The sequence below is a fragment of the Phyllobates terribilis genome, unplaced genomic scaffold (genome assembly GCF_046119375.1).
Source record: "Phyllobates terribilis strain yellow unplaced genomic scaffold, ASM4611937v1 Scaffold_7__3_contigs__length_470593459, whole genome shotgun sequence".
Classification (NCBI taxonomy): domain Eukaryota; kingdom Metazoa; phylum Chordata; class Amphibia; order Anura; family Dendrobatidae; genus Phyllobates; species Phyllobates terribilis.
In genome coordinates, this window is record NW_027362767.1 from 251,561,033 (window position 1) to 251,586,823 (window position 25,791).

General features: G+C 45.0%; 1 protein-coding gene across 3 annotated transcripts in view; it reads right to left on the reverse strand.

Annotated features, from left to right (window-relative positions):
* Positions 1 to 187: 187 nt before the first annotated feature.
* Positions 188 to 25,791, reverse strand: part of FAM163B (family with sequence similarity 163 member B) — a 114,288-nt gene continuing 88,684 nt past the window's right edge. For 2 of the 3 annotated variants that reach the window (XM_073640244.1, XM_073640243.1), the window contains 2 exons: positions 16,405 to 16,520; positions 2,315 to 7,210 (listed from right to left, as the gene is read on the reverse strand). In XM_073640244.1, the coding sequence (XP_073496345.1) occupies positions 6,827 to 7,210; positions 16,405 to 16,497 (477 nt within the window). In that variant the 5' untranslated portion in view covers positions 16,498 to 16,520 and the 3' untranslated portion in view covers positions 2,315 to 6,826. Of the gene's footprint in view, positions 2,088 to 2,314; positions 7,211 to 16,404; positions 16,521 to 25,791 lie in introns of those variants that run through there. The other variant, XR_012247430.1, reaches the window with a different exon arrangement.

Here is a 25,791-nt window from a genome sequence, read left to right on the forward strand (position 1 = left end):
TGTATCAGGTGTCAGGTTCACTTTAGCTGTGCTTATAAAGGAGATTTAATGCTTTGGATCAGAAAAAATGACACTCTGACAGCCATAAAGATATATGAAGAAATAATACAGCACAGAATTAACCCAGAATTAACGCACATTCCTGAGATAAAACACCACACAAAATCAGTCTTTAGGAAATCTCCAAATAGTAATTTATTTCAATTCATTGTCTCAGTGAGTCCTGAAATATCCTACAACAAATTAACGAATGTGCATTTTTTTTTATTGTTGTGAAACATGAATTTCTGCAGTAATGTTGAAATAAATATATTGCGTAGAAAGAGAATAAAAGCAAGCAATGACCGAATGGCAAGAAAAATAATCAAAATGCTTTTGTTGCCTACGCACGATGGAAGCAGCCACTTTGTGGGCTGTAGCACAAGAAGGCAGCCTCAACGAATGGAATCTATGAGAGTGGTGCCTGTCTAGTCTCCAGCACCCTAGGGAATTATTGAAAGTGCAGTCTATGTAGTCTTCAGCAGCTTAAAGAAATATTGAGAGTGCAGCCTATCTAGTCTCCAGCAAGCTAGGGAATAACTGAGAGTGCAGTCTATGTAGTCTCCAGCAACTTTGAGACATATTGAGAGTGCAGCCTAACTAGTCTCCAGCAATCTAGGAATTTATTGAGAGTGGAGCCGATCTAGTCTCCAGAAACAGAGAAAATAATTCAAAGTGCAGCTTTTCTAGTCTTGAGCAATCCAAATGAATCACAGATAAAGCAGCCTATTTTTCTAGCAGCCGTGAGTATCATAAAGAGCACAACCTACCTATTCTCCAGTCTATTCACCACCAACCAGACAATCCATGGAAAGAACATTTATTTATTATCATAGAAGGGAAACATTGAAAGTGCAGCCTATCTATTCTCCAGCAACCAAAGAAATCATAGCGATAACCCCTATCTATTCTTCAGCAACCAGAGGACTAATATTGGTAGCAGTGTATTTATTTTCCAGCAACCAAAAGGAAATATTGAAAGTGCAGCCTATCTATTCTCCAGCATCCAAGGAAATCATGGAGACAGCAGCCTGCCTACTATAGTCTCCAGCAATCATAGTGATAGCAGCCTATCTATTTTCTAGCAATCAGAGGTTCCATTGAGAGTGTAGCCTATTTAGTCTCCAGCAGCCAGGTCTATCACTATTGTCCACCAGTTTGCCTATGAGTTTCCTTTACACTAAGAACAGTAGAAAAATACAGAACTCCCTAGGATGTGGTGACGTCACTGAGCCAATTAGGGCCACACTGAGGTTGCATTTTATGCATAATACTTAAGCCCCAAAAATATCCACCTCCATCATGCAAAGGCAACAGATACAACTTAAATGTCACAGAGCTCTTTATAAATCTTGCACAAATGATTAGTCTGCAAAATAGAAAATGCACAATTTACGTTCCTGAGCAAACAGTGAGACTGCGAATAAGTCACACACCCTGAACACGACCTCCACTGACATGAATGAAAGATGCATGAAAGACCATATCAGTTCCATTGTCTCGTATGACTGTAGCAGAACACGACCCACTGGAAGGCTGTGAAGTTCTTCGGCAGTCCGGTGAATTATACATGGGTTTATCTTCAGCTCGTTTCATTTTCCGACATATTCAATGTTTCTGATTTGTGTCAGACTGGTAAATGTAAGTAATCGAAAGGTCGATGTCCCGCTCACGGTACTGTAGTCACCAGAGAATTGGGGTCCATATTTTTGCACTTGCACCAAGCCCTATACCATATTTTAAAAAATGTCCAGACCCCATTCAACCTTATTGGTATCCCAGAAGGACTGCCTGCTAAATATGTATTATTTTCCTTTTTTATTTTTCAAAAAATTCCCTAAAAGTTTTCATATTATTGCTAAGGTTGCCACTCCTGTGACTTCGCTGCTAAAAAAACAGGAAGCGTCAGTACAAAGATGCTCTGGACTGCTGGGTAACGATAGGAAGAACAATAAGTCAACGGGGGTTAGCAAATTAGGACCAGTTTCAGTGTGATGGGCCTTTGTCTTCTTATGACATCTGAATTGGATTGGGGCATTATCCATGAGCTATAACCCAAAGAGAAATACACATGGGGTATACTTTAGTGCAAAAGGCCTAGGATCAGAATCCATATCAACCAGCGTTGTCAAAAGTCTCATAATATTGAATATCTTTGAGAAAAAAGGACTCTGGAAGAGTTGCACACAGACAAAAACATGATTTTTTTTAAGCAAAAACAGTATTTTTTTTTCCAGAATCATTTCCTAAAGCTGTTTTGAAAAGTTTGGAAGAGTTTTCTTTTTTAACTGAAGCGTTCTTTGCAGCCCTTTTAGTGGACAGTGCCTAGTTTGGAAAGGTTTCCTTCATAACACGTTTCAAAGAACTGATGTACACATTATTTTTTTCAACCAGGCGTTTTTCAAAACCTCTTAAGGAAAAAAAAAACCCTCATATGAACAGCATAGTGGATTTCCCATATAAATGAATTGGAAGAAATGTCCAAGAGTTTTTGAAGAAGTTTTTGAGGAGGATTTAGGAGAACGTCCACTCACAAAAACACTCCTCAAAACACAGTGTGAACATACTCTAAAAGTAGCCTCTGAGTCCTTTCAACTTTTTTTTATGAATGATTATTATACCTAAAAAATATCCACCGCATAGGAAAACCCCTCTAAGTTTTAAAGTGTTAGGGGTTTATCTTCCTGGACAGTGACTGATCTTCTCATCATATGATCATGAAAGGACAGATCCAAAAATAAGTTTGGATTATAGAATACATGGATCTTCATGCTGTCCTCAGCTTACTATGTGAGACCTTAAAGAATGGGCGACTCTGATTTAACACTGCTGATTACAAAACTTTTTGAAAGTGCATTTCAGAAAGTGTTGTCTGAATGTAGACAACCTATGTATATTCAGAAGTACACTCTAGGGATTTTTGGTTGGTTTGTGTTATCCTCCATATAAAAATGTAACTAAAACAACTACGTCCTTCTCAAGGAAACTGCTTTTTTGGCATAAAAATACAAAAATAATGTGCATATTTTTTAACTAGATCAGATGATATCTCACACACATAATGATTAGGGTTGGTGCGAATTGATTTCTAGGATCACCGGCCCTGTCAGTAATCTGTGCACACTGGACGGGAACCCTGACAAATCGCCTCCTACCTGACAGCATCCGCGGCTCTTCTTTTGATTATCCTGGTGCGACATCATTGTAGCGGTGGGACACACATGTGACATAACGCCGGGTCAACTGATCAAAACAAGAGCCACAGATGGCGTCCGGTATTAGGCAGTTCAAAGGGCTCCCAGCCAGCGGCCACAGACTAATAACATGGTCGATGAACCAGGGTCCTGCAACCCTAAGGCTATGTGCACACGATGCATTTTTTGATGCGGTAAATCCGCGCAGAATTGGCCCCAAAAACGCATTGCAAACCTTATTCCAGCATTTTCTATGAGAATTTGGAAGATCTGTGCACATGATCAAGATTTTTCCTTACAGAATTTCATGTGCGGAAAAAGAAGCAGCATGTCCATTCTTTGTGCGCTTTTCCTATACAATGCATTGGAAAAAACGAATGGCAAATCCGCAGGCAAAAATGGACAAAAAACGCATGAAAATGTACAAAAAAAACGCATGAGAATGCAAAAAAACGCATAAAAAATGAGCGGAATTTCCGCAGCGTTTTTGCCGCCAAGAGATGCAGAACCTTGCAGAAACGCTACAGAAATTTCTGCAAGCAAATCCTGAATGTGCGCACATAACCTAAAGCTATGTTCCCATGATGAGTTTTTGGTGAGTTTCTGATGTTTCATATTTTCTGTACCTATTAAGTCAGGTTACTTGCACTTTTTCATAGCGTTTTTGAGTGCTTTTTTTTTTACATATGTTTTTTAATTAAAAAGGCATGTGCGTTTCTTACATGTGTTTTTTACGCACCTAATGCAAATCTATGGGAAAACCCTCACACAAAATCCATAATAGAAATTGACGTGTTGTGGATTTGAAGCACGCACCGCAGGTCACTTTATGCTGAGTAAAAACAAGCGCAGAGGACATGAGACTTCTATAAATCCCATCCACTTTGCTGGAACTGTAAGATGCTGCATTTTTAATGCAGCGAAAATACACAGTGTTAAAAACTCACCAAAAACTCTTTGTGTGCACACCGCCTAATAATGATCCTCTAACATGTGGTTAATCCCCACCAAAAATAGTCATTTTCCTCAAACTAATCTATGCATTACCCCTGGGGCACTTTTCACTTCTCACTTGAAAAGGTGGCCTAAAATCAAGCTAGTCTGATTGCCGGAGTATTAAAGTGAAAAATCTGAAAAATCACACCGAGAAAGTCAAAGCAGCGGAAGTTGTTAGCTAGCCATGAAACGGCACCAGCAGGGGGCATCATTTTAGTTTAGCTGGGGTCTTTGTGGGTAGGTGGAAAGTTGCACTTCGGCTGCATCAGTTTCCACCCGACACTCGTCAGCCTGGTCTGGACCCTGTGTACTAGGGCTGTCTATTATGGATGAAGCTGGTAATTCTGCTCTATAGCTTGTCCTGAACTGTAACTAGAGATTACCGTGCAGGAGGCGATGACTGACCTACAAAGACACTGATTCCATACAGGAGAGAAATTTATTAAATCTGTCATAGGAAAAGTTGGGTGACAACATATATGCTTGATATTACAGCCCCACTTCAATCTTTGTCATGTTTGATGACTGCACCACTAAAATAAAAGGCCTCAAACTCTCTAACAGTAAATCTGTCCTTGTTGCCCATAGCGACCAATCACAGAGCAGCTTTCAGTTTTCCCGAGCAGTTTAAAACATAAAGGCTGCAATCTGATTGATTGGACGCTATGGGCAACAAGGACAGGTTAGACAGTGTTGTGTAAACCTGTCTGTTTGCTACAGTAACCAATCAGAGCGCAGCTATCATTTCATATTCTCTTTAAAAAAAAAAAAAGAAAGCTGTGCTCTGACTGGTTGCTATGGGCTGAAACTGTAAAATGAAAGCTGTTTATTGTCCATAACAACCAATCACGGCTCAGCTTTCTTTTAATATTCTATTGTTGGAAAAATAAAAGCTGCGCTGCTATTGGTCGCTATGGGCAACAAAGACAGTTTTGCTTTCACAAATTTGCCCAATTGTTTTAATAGTGACCCCTTTTTATTGATGAACTTAGGCTACCTCAATAGAAGCCGCTCATCTCTCTGAGCTGTGGAGCGCCTCTACAACGTCAATCCACAGCAAGTTTTCTTGACAAGACAACCCCTTTAAATTCCCTTTAAAATCCTATTTATCCTAGAGTGCACATCTTCGCTGATATCAGTCACCTCCATAGATATTTTCAGCAGTGGAAATCGTGATTATATTGGTGGCAGGGACTTTTGTTTTATCATTTATGTTATTAAATTGGCAGATAACAACAGTGAATATTTACCATGAAGATGGGCGTCACTATTAGTGCAGGTATTATACTGGCCCTGCTAACTAACCCACTGATAACTGGCTATAAAGCATTTGGGACCACCCTTGCTATAAACAGCACAGCCAGTATTGCATCCTGTTATTGCACAAGCTGTTCTGCAGCAGCTGAGACCACCTTTTTTTTTTGTCACGGACTTGAAAAATTTCATGATTGCTAATTTAACTCTATGTATAGCACAGACTCACAATCACAGACTCGCACCATACACAGTTCATAAAAAAATATTACCTCCATCCCTCGAGGATCCTGACGCCACCAGTATCCTTATTTCGGCGAGGATTTTTTAATTAAGTATATACAGAAAGTTCCTTTCTAGAAATTCGGCATACGATAACTCAGTTGGTTTAAATACCGTATTCAAGGGTTTTTGCTGTATATGTCGATTTCGGCAGATATATAGCCAAGCACAGATTATAAAAACATCCTGATGTATAAATATAAGTTGAGTTGCACGTAAGGGCTTCCGAAAATTTTTGCGCCCTCTTTATTTGCAAATATCCTATACCATTGATGTATTGTTTCCAACCTAGCAAAAGGTAGAGTCTTACACCTTACAAAAATGTTCTCCTTTTCCCCTGCCCATTGCATAAATATCCAATCACCATTGTCACCCTGTCCCTGCTGCGCAAAAAACATCCGTGAAAAAATGTATTTAACATTAATTCCCCTTTTCACATGTACAAAAAAGTACGACACACAGCATGTCAAGAATTATAGAGAACAAAAGGAGTTTCATTGAGAAAAAAATAATAATTAACTGCGGCCTGGAGCGTTACTTGTACTGCCATTTCTTTCCTTTTTGCTTGCCTTGACGTATTTTATTTTATTTTTTCTGGTCTGTTGTATATAAATACATTCATGGTTAAAAAAGACTTAGTTGATAATTCTCAATTGGTCACGAGATGGAAGCACGGACTAGAACGATGTTGCACTGTGAACTGTTTTGGGGGATTTTTTGCACAATATTAACCACTAGAGGGAGACAAAGTTTTCCCCAAAATTTTTTAAAGGTCCAGTTTCAGGATAAAAAAAACAAATAAAAAAAAGACGCCAGTGATGATGACGTAAAGAACAGTGGTACTGAGCAAAGCCAGACATGCCATGGACAGAAGAGGTGGCAGTGTCACACCAGAAAGTGGCCCAGACATGCCGAGGACAGAAGAGGTGGCAGTCTCACGCTAGATAATGGCGTAGACATGCCGAGGAGAAAAAAGGCTTCAGTGTTACACCAAATAATGGCCCAGACATGCTGAGGACAGAAGAGGCAGCGGTGAAACACCTGGAAAAGGCGCGCTGCCCTCATACATCCGTGCTGATACTACGGCTTCGGGAAAATGCCTCCCTCATGGCGGACAGGCGATTGGGATTGAGCACCTGCAAATTGCTCAGATTAACCGGCAGTTCGATTTCTTCCTGGCTGATCGTCTTGTAGGTGATACGGTCGCCTCCATTTCGGATCTCGTCCGGTGGATGCAGGAGGAAAGCTGGCGGTTCATTGTGTGAGCAGCCCTGGCACACGCTCCTGCAGTGCTGATGCTTCTTGTTGTAGGGGGAAGCATAGATGGACGGGCCATTGGCTAATACTACATTTCGGTTGCAATGTACCGGTGGGAAACGAGAATGGACAGCAAAATCTGGTTCTTCCTCATCCTCTTCCGAGTCCTCCTTCTTGCAGCAGTAATACTGAGAAAATCAAACACAAAATAATGAATAACTTTACTAAACATGAGAGAGATTCTCATTTATTAAAGCGTGGTCTCATTCCGGACAACTTATTTCGCAATGCGTCAACCTGGATGACCTTGGTGGCTCTAACATCACAAGACAAGGATGTAAAATACTAACAACCTACAAGGACAAGCTACACCATGATGTAAATATAATTTACCTAAAAGCTTAGTCACTTTACAAATATTGAGTTACACCCTGTATTATACTCCAGAGCTGCACTCACTATTCTGCTGGCGCAGTCACTGTGTACATACATTACATTACTGATCCTGCACTGATCCTGAGTTACATTCTGCATTATACACCAGAGCTGCACTCACTATTCTGCTGGCGCAGTCACTGTGTACATACATTACATTACTGATCCTGTACTGATCTTGAGCTACATTCTGTATTATACCCCAGAGCTGCACTCACTATTCTGCTGGTGCAGTCACTGCGTACATAGATTATATTACTTATCCTGTACTGATCCTGAGTTGAATCCTGTATTATACTCCAAAGCTGCACTCACTATTCTGTTGGTGCAGTCACTGTGTACATACATTACATTATTGATCCTGTACTGATCCTGAGTTACATTCTGTATTATACCCCAGAGTTGCACTCACTATTCTGCTGGTGCAGTCACTGTGTACAGATATTACATTACTTATCCTGTACTGATCCTGAGTTACATCCTGTATTATACTCCAGAGCTGCACTCACTATTCTGCTGGTGCAGTCACTGTGTACATACATTACATTACTTATCCTGTACTGATCCTGAGTTACATCCTGTATTATACTCCAGAGCTGCACTCACTATTCTGCTGGTGCAGTCACTGTGTACATACATTACATTACTGATCCTGTACTGATCCTGAGTTACATCCTGTATTCTACTCCAGAGCTGCACTCACTATTCTGCTGGTGCAGTCACTGTGTACATACATTACATTACTGATCCTGTACTCATCCTGAGTTACATCCTGTATTATACCCCAGAGCTGCACTCACTATTCTGCTGGTGCAGTCACTGTGTACAAACATTACATTACTGATCCTGTACTGATCCTGAGTTACTTCCTGTATTATACTCCAGAGCTGTACTCACTATTCTGCTGGTGCTGTTGTAACACAGGGGCCGGAATGCAATGCACAGAGACCACGAGGTGGAAGCAGTCAGGGATTGATATAACCACTTTATAGATATAATAATTATTTTAAAGGGGTTAGTAACAATTGAATCAACAATAACTTGGAATAACAATATGAAGTCTTTTCAGTAAGTAACAGTAGAGTTATTTGCAAAAATGTGATGCACCCAGTCGTGGGAGTCACCAAGTAAGTTCTCTTTCTATATGGCCTTAGCGGGGGTCACCGGTTCTTTCCGCTAGGCCGCAAGTCTCTTCCGGATATAGTCAATCAAATCCCTTTTAGCATCCCATGCACCAACCGGCCCCCTCCCAACCTGAAGTCCTAATCCCAACTGTCCCCGGTACCGTAAGTGAAAGTAGGAAGTGACGGCCCTGCTCACTTGCGTGGTTCCTCCGCTACTGCTGGCGTGCCTCTCCTGTTGGAGTCTTCTCTTAGCTTTTCTTGGCTTGACCGTAGACGGTAGTATCTCAGGCTTGGGGCAAGGGGGTCCAGACCTCAGCTCTTGACAGGCGACGTCGGATCCCGGGAACTTAATCAGTGCAGAGCGTGGGTCCTGGCTCTGGCCAACATGTGCAGAACTCAGGGCACTTCTGTGAGGGGTCCGGACGTTATCATGCAGCATTCAGCACTTAGGTGATGCAAGCCTCCGGCTGAGGCCTGTCACGATGGGCTCTGCGGCACCTCTGGAGAACATCTGCTCTGCTCTGCAGCCTGGCGCCAAATATCCCTATGGCTTGGCGCACTGGACTTTTATATCCAGGAAATCCTTCCTGGAGGTCACCTGATCAGGTCCGGAATCTGAATTTTCTCAACCTTCAAATCTTCTAGCACAACTTGGTTCCGCTTGATTTCGCCTGGCTAGCAGATGGCAGTCTCTCTTCACCACTGGCACATCCTGCAAGAGTTCTCCTGAGGTTTCATTGCCTTCTACTACATTCCTCCCCCCTTTTTGCTTGCCAGTCCTCGGGCGCGTGGACTTCTTGCGGGATTGACGTCCCTGCACAGGCAGTGTAAGTTCAGCCAAGAGATGAGCACACTCTTTAGTTTTTTGCTGAACCTGAGACCAGACAAACTCTTCCTGGGCATACGGGTTAGGAGGAATTCCGGCATTGGCCTGCTCAGTCCTGTGGGGCTTCTCTTGCAGAGGTGGCTCTGGAGTCCCTGAAGAATCAATCACTGGGGATTGTAAATTGCCTCCCGGTTCATTCTCTGTCCCACTCGAGAGTGGCATCGGCAGCTCCGGCGGACTCAACGGTACTGTAGCCCATCCTTCCTCATCCTCTAAGGCCCCTCTTTGTGGCACTTCAGCCACTTCTGTTGGAGACCCAGCCTCGATACAGTCCTCCGCTTTGGAAGAGCAGGGCTGCAGTATATTTCGGTGCAACACTCTAGGTGTCGCTGGTGTCATCTCCCTCAGGTCTCACCTCGTAGACCGGGTTATCTGGGTGGACCTTCTTCACTACTCGATAGGGTATTGCCTCCCAACGGTGATCCAGCTTGCTCCCAGGCCACTTGGCCTGCACTAGCACATGGTCCCCTGGCCAGAGTTGTCCACCCGAGGTCAGGGACCGACTCGAATGTTCAACTTCCCAAAACTTCTGTTCAACTAATCTTCTCACTGTGTGAAGTCGGCGCCGATGCTCCTGAATCCAGGTACTTGGGCTACTGCCCGGACAGGGGTCTTCTGAGTCCAGCTCCAGTTCAGTGTTTCTCGTCCACTCCGCCTGTGAAGACCCGGGGTCTTCCGTGGGCGTAATACTACTCAGATTACACAGAGTGAGGGTAAAACAGTGTGGCAATACTTTAGTGAACCACCAAATGGACAATAAACACATAGAACAATTCCAGCAAATACTCAAGATGGTACAACATTACACAGTCTCAACCTTCCGCTGGCCAGCCTGGGATAGAACAGCTGTGACTTTTGGACTTCCAGTTCCAGGGCCAACTACCGCAACCAGTGGCTCCCCGCTTCTGGCGGGCCCCCACAGAGACGAGATAGCGGCAAGCTTAGGAAGCCGACAGTCCATCGAGGTGCAAAGCCAGGAGACCCAAGGATCTCATCCTGGCCTCTCTGAGAGTTTCCATGGGGCCAGATGACCGGCTGGTCCCAATCTGGCTTCTCTGAAGTCTCCATGGGTTCCAGGCGACCGGAGTGTCCCACCTGGCCACCCCAAACAACATATCCATGGGGCCAGGTGACTTCATTGTCTCAACCTGGTCTCCCCAAATGTATCCATGGGCTTTCTGATAGTCAATGGAGCAGATCCGTATCTTTCCAGTCAAGGCCATATACCATTAGGCTGGAATTATGTAGAATCCAAATCTGCTACAGAGGCACATGTCCTTTTAAGTACACATCCACAGGTCAAGGGTTAGGGATATTATTCAACATGGCTCAGGTCTCATTGTTTGTGCATTTAATCAATTTACATAGTTGGTATAGCAGGGGCTCTCTTAAATAAACTAGCTATCTTAGTATAATATGCAATTAGCATAGTAACAAACATCATTGTTCACAAACCAATAGAAGACAACATTCAGGGTTATGCAAATACTGGTCAGTCCTTCTTGACCAGCCATAGAAATACACATACATTTACAAGTCAGCACAAAGATAAGTGTATTTCTCTTGGATTAAAAAATCTAAATGTCTGGCTGATTAAGATTAGAAGCTGTTCCGTCCAGGGCTGTGGAGTCGGTAAGCCAAACCTCCGACTCCAACTCCGACTGCTCAATTTCCATGACAATGACTCCAACTCCGACTCCCTCATACATGGCTCATGTTTAAGTGATAAATTTACTGTAGCACAGATTCATCTCAGCTAAAAGTCTAGACCCTTAGATCAGGAATAGGATAGACATTTCATAACTTTCCCAAATTATTATGAAAAAATATTCCCCACAAACTGCATTGAACTACTGTACCCAATTTATTATATATTTTAGGAGTTGGAGTCGGTCCATTTTATAGCGACTCCGATTCCGACTCCACCAAAATGGACACTGAGACCGACTCCACAGCTCTGGTTCCGTCACACCGCCCAAACAGCAGCATGTAGGGGGTGTAGCCGGTAGTCGCATGGACTCTATTATTATACACCCATGACTCGCCCCCTGGGCCGTGGGGTACTCGGTAGCCGGGCCGGTCGGTGCTGGGGGATGTCACGGTGGCAGTGACCCAGTCCGTGACCCAGGGAGGTCAATTAAAGGGGAATAAAGTAAAAGGAATAAAGTTTTTATATATAATGTTTGTGACGCCACCTGTGGTATGCGGCTATATGGGACCGCCGCTGCGGTGCAGATCCTCTGGAGCTGATGGTGAAGCAGCAGAGTTGGTTCAGCTCTCCACAGGCAGAGCTAAGCCCCAGGGCAGGAAGTAGTGATGTTATGAGGTAGATGTTGCTGGTGCTGTGTAGTGCAGGGCTGGTGATGGCGCAGCAATAATTCCAGGACACAGTGGGGTGCAGTCTTCAAGGTTTACAGTTGTTCAAGACTCCAGGTTACCAGCGCCAGTGTGTAACCTCCCACGTCGTCCTGCGTTCACCAGGGAAGGGGTTCAGCAATCCCTTAGGTAATTCAGGAGTACTTAACGGGACCCCGTTCTGTGTGCCTTCCTCGGTCGTTTCCTGAGCTAGCACTCACCCTCCTGCCCTGCGCCTCACAATCAGTGTCCCAAGCCAGTAGGCTCGGATCTTGGTGGGCGACGTGCAGTTCCCTGAATCCTATGCGGCCACCTTTTCGGCGATATAATTGTGGTTTTGGGCAGCTGCACCTTGAAAGTACAGCAACCTCTGGTTTTCTAGCTGAGCCGTGTAGTTCTCCACTAGTTTAGGGGCCGGTCCCCTCTGCGGTCTGATCCCTCCACGTCCTAGTAGATTCGGGAGCACGGGTGGCTTCCGCACTCACCGTGCCCCTGGGATCCCCTCTGTTCCTCTTGGAGCCTTCCCTCTGCTCCCGTCCTCTCTCAGTCTGTTCTCCTGGGCCTCCCAGACTAGGCCCACTCCTTCCTCCTCTCCTCCTGAGCAGAGCTCCTCCAGAGCTCCTGTTCCCAACTCTCTCTCTCTTTTTCTCAGACTGAACTGTCTCCTACAAGATGTTCCCTTTTTATACTCCTTCTGAAGGTGCTCCCATGTACTACTTCCTCCACTCTCACCCACTACATGGTTCCCCCTCACTCGGTTCCCCCCACTTCCAACCAGGGACAGGGCTCAGCATTGTACACTTGCATCTTGCCCCGCCTGCTGGTCTGGAATGGTGTAGTGTTGGATGCAGGTGGGTGGGTCCCGGGTAGTACTCCCTCCTTACCTGAGAGTGGGATACCACACCTCTGGGTGAGATGCAGTACCTCTGTGGCGACTGAACCCGCAGGGGCGCCACACCCACACCAACTCAGACACAAATTCGGGCCACTTCATCTTTTTGTCCTCTTCCAGGGTTCGCAACATTTGCCACAGGGTTCGGTTAAAGCGCTCGCAGGCTCGGTTCCCTTGGGGATGATACGGCGTCATTCAGGATTTATCGATCCCATAGATACGATACAGTTCGTCCATCACTCGTGCCTGGAAGCAGGCCCCCTGGTCAGAGTGTATTCACTTCGGGCACCCATATATTCGGATGAAATCCTGACAGATAGCCCTAGCTGCAGGTTCTGCTGTCTGGTCCCGGGTGGGGGTCACCACCGCGAACTTGGTGAAGTGATCAGTCAACACCAAGCAATACTCGTAGCCATTGTACGAAGTTCCGATCATCAGGTAATCAATCATCAGGACCTACAAGGGCACAGAAGTTCGCATGGTCTTAACAGGAGCTCTCTGTTCCGGGGGTTTGTTTAACTCACACTGGCGACATTTTCGGCAGACTCCTTCAACTTCTTGCCGCAGATGGGGCCAATACACCAGCTGTTGTAACCACCGAAAGGTCTTTTCCACACCAAAGTGGGCACCCCTCTCATGAGCTTCCTTAGCTAGTTGCACTAGTAGCGCTTCTGGAGCCACCACTTGGCAGGTAACATCGAACTCCCGAGGTAGTTGAATCCTTCGGCACAGCAGGCCATCTTTCAGGAAGAGCCTTTCCCACTGGCCCAAGATTTCCAGGGTAGTTGGGAGTGAAGCAGCCCTGGCCACCTGGTCAGGTCTTTGCCCCAGGGCGACCCATTTTCTCAGTTTTGCTAGTTCTGGGTCGGACTGTTGCAGGTGTATCCACTCGTCTCTTGAGTGGCCCAGAATCTGGGTGGGTCTGGGCTCTTCTCCAGACTCCTGAGCGGCTATTACAGCAGCGGCAAACTGTCTGAAATATGGGATCTCGTCACCTCCAAGCTCTTCGTCTGTGTCTCTCTTCGGCCCAGCTGGGTGGGACTCGGGACAGGGCATCTGCATGGGTGTTCAGGGACTTAGACCGATAGGAGATCACGTACTGATATTTAAACATCCTAGAGACCCACCGCTGTTCTAACACGCCCAGCTTCGCATTCTCTAAGTGGGCGCGCCTCTCCTGTCGCAGTCTTCTCTCAGCTCTTCTCGGCTTGACTGTTGACGGTAGTCTCTCAGGCTTGGGGCGAGGGGGCCCAGACCTCAGCTCTTGACAGTCGACGTCAGATTCCGGGAACTTAATCAGTGCAGAGCGTGGGTCCTGACTCTGGCCAACATGCGCAGAACTCAGGGCACTTCTGCGAGGGGTCCGGACCTTATCAGGCGGCTTTCGGCACTTAGGTGATGCAAGCCTCCGGCTGAGGCCTGTCACACTGGGCTCGGCGGGACCTCTGGAGCACGAGCACGTCTGCTCTGCAACCTGGTGCCAAAATCCCTATGGCTTGGCGCGCTCCTTCCTGGAGGTCACCTGACCAGGTCTGGCATCTGAATTTCCTCCCCCCTTCAAATCTTCTAGCACAACTTGGTTCTGCTTGATTTCGCCTGGCCAACAGATGGCAGTCTCTCTTCACCACTGGTACATCCTGCAAGAGTTCTCCTGAGGTTTCATTACCTTCTACTACACAATCACTGTGTACATACATTACACTACTTATCCTTTACTGATCTTGAGTTCCATCCTTTATTATACTCCAGAGCTGCACTCACTATTCTGCTGGTGCAGTCACTGTGCACAAACATTACATTACTTATCCTGTACTGATCCTGAGTTACATTCTGTATTATACTCCAGAGCTGGACTCACTATTCTGCTGGTGCAGTCACTGTGTATATACATTACATTACTTATCCTGTACTGATCCTGAGTTACATCCTATATTATACTCCAGAGCTGCACTCACTATTCTACTGGCGCAGTCACTGTGTATATACATAACATTACTGATCCTGTACTGATCCTGAGTTACATACTGCATTATACTCCAGAGCTGCACTCACTATTCAGCTGGTGCAGTCACTGTGTACATACATTACATTACTGATCCTGTACTGATCCTGAGTTACATACTGTATTATACTCCAGAGCTGCACTCACTATTCTGCTGGTGCAGTCACTGTGTACATACATCACATTACTTATCCTGTACTGATCCTGAGTTACATCCCGTATTATACTCCAGAGCTGCACTCATTATTCTGCTGGTGCAGTCACTGTGTACATACATTACATTACTTATCCTGTACTGATCCTCAGTTACATCCCGTATTATACTCCAGAGCTGCACTCACTATTCTGCTGGTGCAGTCACTGTGTACATACATTACATTACTTATCCTGTACTGATCCTCAGTTACATCCTGTATTATACTCCAGAGCTGCACTCATTATTCTGCTGGTGCAGTCACTGTGTACATACATTACATTACTGATCCTGTACTGATCCTGAGTTACATCCTGTATTATACTCCAGAGCTGCACTCACTATTCTGCTGGTGCAGTCACTGTGTACATACATCACATTACTGATCCTGTACTGATCCTCAGTTACATCCTCATATTATACTCCAGAGCTGCACTCACTATTCTGCTGGTGCAGTCACTGTGTACATACATCACATTACTTATCCTGTACTGATCCTGAGTTACATCCTGTATTATACTCCAGAGCTGCACTCACTATTCTGCGGGCGTAGTCACTGTGTACATACATTACATTACTTATCCTGTACTGATCCTCAGTTACATCCTCATATTATACTCCAGAGCTGCACTCACTATTCTGCTGGTGCAGTCACTGTGTACATACATTACATTACTTATCCTGTACTGATCCTGAGTTACATCCTGTATTATACTCCAGAGCTGCACTCACTATTCTGCTGGTACAGTTACTGTGTACAGACATCACATTACTTATCCTGTACTGATCCTGAGTTACATCCTGTATTATACTCCAGAGCTGCACTCACTATTCTGCTGGTACAGTTACTGTGTACAGACATCACATTACTTATCCTGTACTGATCCTCAGTTACATCCTGTATTATACTCCAGAGCTGCACTCACTATTCTGCGGGCGTAGTCACTGTGTACATACATTACATTACTTATCCTGCACTGATCCTCAGTTACATCCTCATATTATACTCCAGAGCTGCACTCACTATTCTGCGGGCGTAGTCACTGTGTACATACATTACATTACTGATCCTGCACTGATCCTGAGTTACATACTGTATTATACTCCAGAGCTGCACTCTCTATTCTGCTGGTGCAGTCACTGTGTACATACATTACATTACTTATCCTGTACTGATCCTGAGTTACATCCTGTATTATACTCCAGAGCTGCACTCACTATTCTGCTGGTACAGTTACTGTGTACAGACATCACATTACTTATCCTGTACTGATCCTGAGTTACATCCTGTATTATATTCCAGAGCTGCACTCACTATTCTGCTGGTACAGTTACTGTGTACAGACATCACATTACTTATCCTGTACTGATCCTCAGTTACATCCTGTATTATACTCCAGAGCTGCACTCACTATTCTGCTGGTACAGTTACTGTGTACATACATTACATTACTTATCCTGTACTGATCCTCAGTTACATCCTGTATCATCTTACCTGTAGCCGGCAATAGCAGAGAACGGCAATAATACAGAGAAGGATTACAGTCGCTAATATTCCACCGGTGATGACCACAGTCCCGGCTGTCATTCGACCGTCTCTCCATTAACCACCTAAGGAATAGATATACATTGTGAGTAGATCATAAGACACAAGAACACACAGTGTCCTGACACAGCGTTGATATCATGGAGGCATCACCTTAACCAGCTTTTTGCAATATAGAAAGACACATAGAAAACAAAATGTAAACATGTTGAACACAGGAACTTGAGGGGTCATTTTCTTATAATAAGTTCTCTATAAGAAGAGAAAGTGATACTCAAGAAAAGATACTAAAATAAATGATTTCTCACATATTCAAAGACAATTCAGAAGTTTCTATTACGCCCAGCCGTATTACAAGCTTGAAATGGCCTTTGTATGAATATGTATTTGTGCTCCATCTGACCTGCAGATTAAGGAGATTAATATCCACTCTTTTATCAATCTTATGCAGGTGTAAGAATTTGCAACCAAGGATCAATCAAGAATATGATCCCACTGATTAATGGTCTCTGGGAGATGTGAAGTCATTCCTGCAGAATGTCTCACCCTACCAGGAAAGAATTCTGGGCCAAACATAATCGTTTCACAAGGGAACAGAAACAAGAGAAGGACCTCCTAACTTATTTATGGAAGTTGTCATTCCAGAGGAAAAGACCCCCCACACGAAAAACTCGCTAAACCTGGTCATAGATGTAAATCGAGGATTACAGACCTTCTTGAGGGTCTACAAACAATCCAATAAATTGGCTTTCTGATTCTCGGTTTCCCTCTTTCTGTCCATCCTTCCATCTATCACTAACAAGTCATTTTGTCTTGGATAGAGTGGAAAAATGCAGAGTCACATCGGATCCATTTTAATTGTAGGAATGACCCAAGAGAATTATGACCTTGTAAGTGGAAGGTTATTCCTATACAAATTGGTAGACCATGATGACATGACATCTCTTGACCTTCTCAACTGGAACGTCATAGGTTAGAGACTCCATTTCATCAAGGTGTCACTAGGTAAATGCTATATATGAAGGCAAAGAAAAGCTTTAGTTTCATCAGTCCTAATAACTAAAATGAAAAGACAACTACCGAGCAGCTTAGCCACTTTCTTAATTAAAGGTCACACTAACACAGTCAGTCCTCCAAGGTAGTATCCAATTACCTGGGTCTTTTGGACCAAGACTACAGGAGTTAACTGTTAAAGACACTAGCTGGCTAGTTTTTGACACTTACGGTTGTTGGGAGTTGTCAATCAATGTAACACCCAAACTGGCCCACTAGACTGGCAGAGTATTCTCCGGTGGGCCCACACTTTGCCCCAATAATGATCTTGAAAAGTTCCAGCAGAAGATAACTCTACTTGGAGGGGAGAACAGAGCTAATCACTGATCACTTGAATCTACTTCTTACGGGTTTACAAATAAGAGGGTAGATGGGTCCATGGAATAATCTCTTGTGGTGGGCCCAAGGAACCCCAGTTCGACACTTGAACAACTCATGAAATAATATAGTGTACTGTGCTCCAACACGCAACCAAGGACTTCACAAGATAACCTCATACGCAGCGATAATTTCGCCAAACTTTATTTTTACTTTAAAATTGTAATAGAGGTTAGCAAAAAAATGTTTTGTTTTTTTTATATTGTAAAGTAAAAGAACTTGGCTAATTGAAAGGTGAATCCTTGTACAAAATATCTCATCTTAAGCTTGTCTTAGGCTTAAAACAAGACATCATATCATCTGCCAGAAGAACATGCCCCTGAGGGAGGCAACTGGATAATTCTCCTCCTGATGAATGCTTTCCTGAGCGTCCACTGGCTTCATCCATGCGTGATATATAGACCCTCCTGCGTCATGGTGGTCCAAACCTGTTTACTTCTCTCCTTAAGTCTCAGCTACTACTTGCCAGAGCTGCGTTCAGCTTGTAATATTGGCATACTGTGCGGAGGGAAGGACAAGATGAACCAAGCAATCCTTGGCAAACGTAAGGGAAGGTCCACATCTGCTATTATGGGAGTAGACAATGGTCCCTGTGTGCAGCCTGACGTCCACAGACCGTCTATAATTTCTGAACGCTATTTTTAATATTGGGTTTCTGTCTCTAAAATAAAAAAGAAATGAGAGTCTCCGGTTTTCAGCAGTTTCTTCAGCTTGGGGCAGTCAAGAAACTCAATTCATAGTCCACTCCATGTAATGCTAAATAAATTCCAGATTGCAGGTAATTACAGAAACCTCCCAAGAGGGTAGAATGTCCTCTATTGTGTCCTAAGAGTCCCTCGAGAACCTCTCTCCACTATACAACAATCTCTGAACAGCTGATTTATTCCTGAAACCTTGACTTTTTATATTGCTGATAATCTTGTGAAGGTCCAGTGGTCTGTTACACATCTGGAAGGGATAGTGAGTTTGTTACATACCTTGAAGATCCAAAAGATCTGCTTACACATCTTGAAGAAATAGTGGGTCATTACACATCTTGAAGGGTTAGTGTGTCTTTTACACACTTTAAATAGATAGTGGATCTCTCACACACCTTGAAGGGATAGTGGATCTGTTACACACATTGAAGGGCAAGTGGGTCGGTTACACACCTTTAAAGGATAGTGGGTCTGTTACTCACATTGAATGGCTAGTCAGTCGGTTGCATACCTTGAATAGCCAGTGGATCTATTACACAACTAGAAGGGCCAGTGGGTCCATTATACTCCTAAAAGGGCAAATGGGTTTAAACTTTGAAGGGCCAGTGAGTCAGTTATACACTTTAAGTAGCCAGTGGGTCTATTACACAACTAGAAGAGTCAGTGGGTTTGTTACACTCCTTGAAGGGCTAGTGGATTTGTTACAAACCAGTGGGTTTGTCACACTCTGCGCCTGATTTGAGTGTTGGATTCTATAAAGCAGTCACAGGGGCAGCTTACGGACGCATATGATGACACCTTCTCCCGTGCTGATCTTATTCTCATGTGGCCTTCTGCCACGGCCCTGCTGATTTGACTTGCTCTGAACGCATGATCGTGCCAGTTTGCCAAGGCAACTGGTGCTTGAAGATGACAGCTGACCTGGCCACCTATGTAAAGAAGGAGCTGCCATCCAGTCCTTGAATTATTTCAATTGTGCTTGACTTCTGAATCTGCCAAATTCTTTGGATTGCGTACCCACTGTCTGTTGTTCTAATCCTGGTTCTGAATTCTGGAAACGTTCCTGGCTTGTTCTTTGGCCTGTTGCATTTCTAGACACCTCTCCTGGTAACGATTCTTGACTCTTTTCAACTAAGCCATTGTGCCATCAGTGTTACTACCTTCAATTTGTGACTATCCCGGGAACCATGTCCTGAGACTCTTCATGAAGCTAAGACCATACCTCCTTGCAGCATTTTAGGGTTGGAAACAAGGGTATTAATTAAACACTTATCACAAAAAAAATATCAAATCGCTAAAGCCCCAGACGTAACACTCCGGCACAGCCAAGAAAAAGTCCTGGATGAATTAAACCTGGGCCCCTTTGGAGCTGCAGTTGCTGGACTCGAAATCATGACTGTTGGAAAGTATGTCTCAGACTTTGCCCCTCCATTTATCTGCAAAGATATTGCAGTTTGGAGAATCAACACCTACGTTATATAGAAGGTGACCAAATTGGTCTCCACAAAAGCATGGAGGTCCAGAGTGGTCACAGGCTGCAGGATCTGTTGTTAGGCAAATTGCAAATCATAGTTTTCATTGGAACATCCCAAAATTGTCAACTCCAAACTGTATGCTGATTAAGAGTATGGCACAAAGTTCTATAGTTCTCATGGCATTACTAAAACTTAGACACCTTTACCATCTTAATCTTCGAAGGATACTCAATTCAAGCACTCAAGGGGTACCTGGTTCAAGAGGTACAAGATACGGGGTGCAGCGGTACCAATCGTGTCCAGGCCCGGTACCTCAACAGTAATATAAATGCCCTGTTGCTCACCAGGACTCTGAAGATACAAGTTACATAGTTAAGTCATTGTCCTGAATATTGTAAATATTGTAGATTTGGTCCTTCTCTGTTTTGACAAGTACAATGGCCCTAACCTCAGGACCAGCTATTTTAAATCATCTTCATCTTCAATCATGGCTTAAGGGAACTAAAAGTATTTTATGTATCAAGGACATAATCTGGAGATGACCTCGAGAAATAATGGGAGCATGTTGTGTGTCCAGCGAGAGAAGACTTGTAGTGACAACCAAGCAGCTGACTAGGCAACATCTCCAAACAGCTCATCCTTCCCCGGAGCCCTGACTTTTTTATACTGCTGATAAACTCGTTTTGTCATATGCAGCAGTGAGAGGGTGACATATCCACCTACTGGGACCAGCTGGAGTGACCTAACATTGATAGCACCAGTCAACCTAATGAAAACGGACAGCATTGCTGCGGGGACGCCTGTTCCTCGTAATCTAAATGCTGTTGAAGCTTTCCTATGCTCCCCGGTGACATCATATCCCCTGTTCTGCACAACATTCATTCTGGTTTAAAGAGGCTACACCTCTGCGCTAACTTTAAATTAAACAGGACACAAACCCAGATGACGCTAGTGAGGAAGCACGAGAAAAAGACATGTCATGTATCCACTACCAAGCAGACAATTCTGCAACATCTCCAAACAGCTAATCCTTCCCCAGAACCTTGACGTTTTATACTGCTGATCAACTCATTTTTTCAGATGCAGCAGTTTGAGGGCGACATAGCTGTCAAGATCAGCTGGAGTGACCTAATATTGATACCACCCATAAATCTAACGCAAAGTGACAGAATTGCCGCAAGGAAGCCTGTTCCGTGTAATCTACAGTGGCATGTAAAAGTTTGGGCACCCCTGGTCAAAATTAAAGTTAGGCTATGTGCCCATGATGCAGAAATGCTCCGGATTTTTTCTGAGCATTTCTGCATCTCCCTGGCAGAAAAAAACGCATGCGGATTGTACATGTTGATTGTACATGCGGATTGTACGTGCGGATTGTACATGCGTTTTCCTGCCAGGGACATGCGGATGTGAAGCATTCTTCACTTGCATTTCCGCATGTGGGTTGACAAGCGATTTCCAAGCGATTTTAGTATCACTTGGAAAGTGCTTGTCAACTTGGTCACACTATATAAATCCATGCAAAAGGCATATATTATAGTGTGACCGTAGAGAATGTTTAAAAATAAAAAATCTATACTTACCTTCCAATGGCCCCCGGAGTATTGCTTCACTCTCGTCCTCTCATGCCGGCAGATCGCGGTACATTGAAGGACCTGCCGACGTCAGCGTCGCGTGACCGGTCACGTGACTATGATGTCAGCGCAGGTCCTCCAGTCCATCGCGATCTCCCGGTATGAGAGGACGAGCACACCGGGAGCCGCCAGAAGGTAAGTATAATTATTTTTTATTTTATTCTTTTTTTTACAGTTTTCTATGGTACCCGGGTTCGGAGGAGAGTCTCCTCTCCTCTAGACCTGGGTACCATCCGCACATTAGAACGCGTGCATTCCGCATGTCCTTATCTAGTGAAACGGAATACACGCGTTCTAATGCAAGTCAATGGCGGCGAAAACGCAGCACTTCTGCAAAATAATTAGTAGTGCTACGTTTTTTTCCGCAGTGATAATCCGCAGCGGAAATTTCTGCAGCATGTGCACAGCACATGCGGATTATCATTGGGGGACATGGCAGGCCTTCTACCATGCATTTTTTAAGCGTTTCTGCAGCGCTTTTGCCGCTGCGGAAACGCTTAAAAAACGCATCGTGGGCACACAGCCTTATTGTGAACAGTTAAGCAAGTTGGAGATTAAACAATCTCTAAGGGGCCTAAAGTTACAGATGACACATTTCTTTTGTATTTTAGGCAAAAAAATATATTTTTTAATCTTTTACATTTTAAAAATTACAAAAAGGAAAATAGGCCGATGCAAAGGTTTGGGCACCCTGCATGATTAGTACCTAGTAGCACCCACTTTTGAAAGTATCACAGCTTGCAAACACTTTTTGTAGCCAGACAAGAGTCTTTCAGTTCTTATCTGAGGGATTTTCCTCCATTCTTCCTTGGAAAATTCTTCCAGTTCTGTGAGATTCCTGTGTCGTCTTGTATGCACTGCTATTTTGAGGTCTAGCCACAGATTTTCAATGATGTTCAGATCAGGGGACTGTGAGGGCCACTGTAAAACCTTCAGCTTGTACATTTTGAGGTAGTCTACTGTTGAATTTGACGTGTGTTTAAGATCATTATCCATTTGTAGAAGCCATCCTCTTTTCAACTTCAGCTTTTTTACAGATGGTGTTATGTTTACATTAAGAATTTGTTGAAATTTCATTGAAACCATTCTTCCATATACCCGTGAAATGTTCCCTGTGCCATTGGCTGCAACTCAACCCCAAAGTACGATTGATCCACCCCGATGCTTAATGGTTGGCGAGATGTTCTTTTCCTGAAATTCTGTGCCCTTTTTTCTCCACACATACCTTTGATCATTGTGGCCAAAGAGGTCTATTTTAACCTCATCGGTCCACAGGACTTATTTCCAAAATGCATCAAGCTTGTTTAGATGTTCTCTTGCAGACTTCTGAAGCTGAATTTTATGGTGAGCACACAAGAGAGGTTTTCTTCTGATGACTCTTCCATGAAGGCCATATTTGTGCAGGTGTCTATGAACAGTAGAACAATGTACGACAACTCCAGAGTCTGCTATATCTTCCTGAATGTCTTTTGCAGTCAAGGGGGGGTTCTGATTTGCCTCTCTAGCAATCCTACCAGCAGCTCTCACTGAAAATTTACTTGGTCTTCCAGATCTTATCTTGCCCTCCACTGTTCCTGTATACAGCCATTTCTTAATTACATTTCAAACTGAGGAAAGAGCAACTTGAAAACGTTTGTGTTTTGTGGGCCTCCACCATTTTCATTTTCAGAGTGCTAGGCAGCTGCTTAGAAGAACCCATGGCTGCTGTTTTTTGGCACAAGGTTAGAGGAGGCTGGGTTTTTATAAATCTGTGAAATTTGCATCACCTGGCCTTTCCTAACGATGATAACGAGCAACCCATAACCCTAACAGGCTAATTAAGATCTGAAACCTTGGTCAAAGTTATCTGAGCACACAAATCTCCAAGGGTACCCAAACTATTGCATTGGCCCATTTTCCTTTTTGTAATTTTTCAAAATGTAAAAATGACAATATATACAGTGGGTTTGGAAAGTACTCAGACCCCTTTAAATTTTTCACTCTTTGTTTCATTGCAGCCATTTGGTAAATTCTAAAAAGTTCATTTTTTTTCTCATTAAAGTACACTCTGCACCCCATCTTGACTGAAAACAACAGAAATGTAGAATTTTTTGCAAATTTATTAAAAAAGAGAAACTGAAGTATAACATGGTCATAAGTATTCAGACCCTTTGCTCAGTATTGAGTAGAAGCACCCTTTTGAGCTAGTACAGCCATGAGTCTTCTTGGGAATGATGCCACAAGTTTTTCACACCTGGATTTGGGGATCCTCTGCCATTCTTCCTTGCAGATCCTCTCCAGTTCCGTCAGGTTGGATGGTGAACGTTGGTGGACAGCCATTTTCAGGTCTCTCCAGAGATGCTCAATTGGGTTTAGGTCAGGGCTCTGGCTGGGCCAGTCAAGAATGGTCACAGAGTTGTTCTGAAGCCACTCTTTTGTTATTTTAGCTGTGTGCTTAGAGTCATTGTCTTGTTGGAAGGTGAACCTTCAGCCAAGTGTAGCGCTGGCGTCCCTGCCCTCTGCTAGGCAGGGACGCTGCTCCCCTCACCGCTCTGCTCCGTGCCCGGCGTCCTCTCCCCGCTCTGCTGTCAGCGCGCGCTCCTTCCCGGCGTCCTCCTCCCGCTCTGCTCTCAGCGCGCGCTCCTTCCCGGCCCCTGTGCTTAGGGCGCGCGCGCGCGCGCTCCCCTCCTCTTAAAGGGACCGCGCGCGCCGTCCTAAGGAGTCCCCGGCCAATGGCCGGAGGACTTCATCATATATAAGGCACCTCCTCCAAAATGGAGGTGCCCGAGCAATGTTGTTTGCACCTGTGTCTCACCTGTGCTTCAGCCCTCAGGTCCCGTTGCCAGTTACCTGCCAGTTACCTGCCAGTTTCCTGCCAGTTTCCTGCTAGTTACCTGCCTGATTCCTGCCTGAATACTTGCTTCCTGCCTGCTTGCCTGAGGTCCGACGGTCTGCCTTACTACTCCGGTCAGTCTGTCTATGGACCAGCTTGCCCGCTCACCTGGGAGCGCTTCTCCGTTATCTGCCTGCTTGCCAGCCCGGAGGCTCCGTTGTCACGTGCTGTGACCACCAGCTATCTCAGAGACTCTTGCCCGCTCACCTGGGAGCGCATCTCCGTTACCTGCCTACTTGCCAGCCCGGAGGTCCCGCCGTCACGTGCCGTGACCACCTGCTATTCCAGAGACTCTCGCTTGCTCACCTGGGAGCACACATCTACCATCTGCCTGCTAGCCTACCCGGAGGCTCTGCCATCACAGGTCGTACCTACCCGTTACCCAGAGACTGCCACCCGCTCCCTTACAAGGGCCGCCCCCTTGTATAATAGCTCAGAGGTTCCGCCTCCCGGACCCGTTACAGTTTGCTCGGGCCATGGAACCCGGTGGCACCCAAGCTCCCTCGCTCTCGGACCTCTGTCTTGAACTGTCCCGTCAGAAGTCCCAACAGGAGGCCATCCTGGGTCATCTGCGGAATGTTAATACTCGCCTGAACACCCTGTCTGATCCACCAACAACCTCCGCCAGTGCCATATCTTGCAATCCGGCAGCTCCGCTGCCCACTAATACTATGGTATCCTACCCCGGACCCCGGCTTTCTGCACCTCCTCGCTTCGGAGGCGACCCCGTCCAGGCTCGGGGCTTCATAAATCAGTGCACCCTGCACTTTGAACTTTTGTCCCATCAGTTTAATTCCGACCGGGCCAAAATTGCCTTTATCATGTCCCATCTCACCGGGGAGGCCCTGGCCTGGCTAAATCCTCTATGGGAGAGAGGAGACCCCCTGGTGTCCAACTTGCCTGCTTTTCTCTCGGCTTTCCGGAAAGTCTTCGACGAACCCGGACGGAAGACCTCATCCGCATCCTCTCTGCTACGCCTCCGTCAGGAGGGTCTCACCGTGGGCCAATATGCCATACGGTTCCGCACCCTTGCCTCGGAGCTGGCCTGGGATAACGACGCTCTGGTATCCGTCTTCTGGGAGGGTCTGTCCGGTCGTATTAAAGATGAACTTGCTGGTCGGGACATTCCTATCTCTCTCGATGATCTAATAACCCTTGCCACCCGGATTGACCTACGGTTCCAGGAGCGTGCCAAAGAGGTCACCCGTGAGAGAAGGATTCCACGTTTA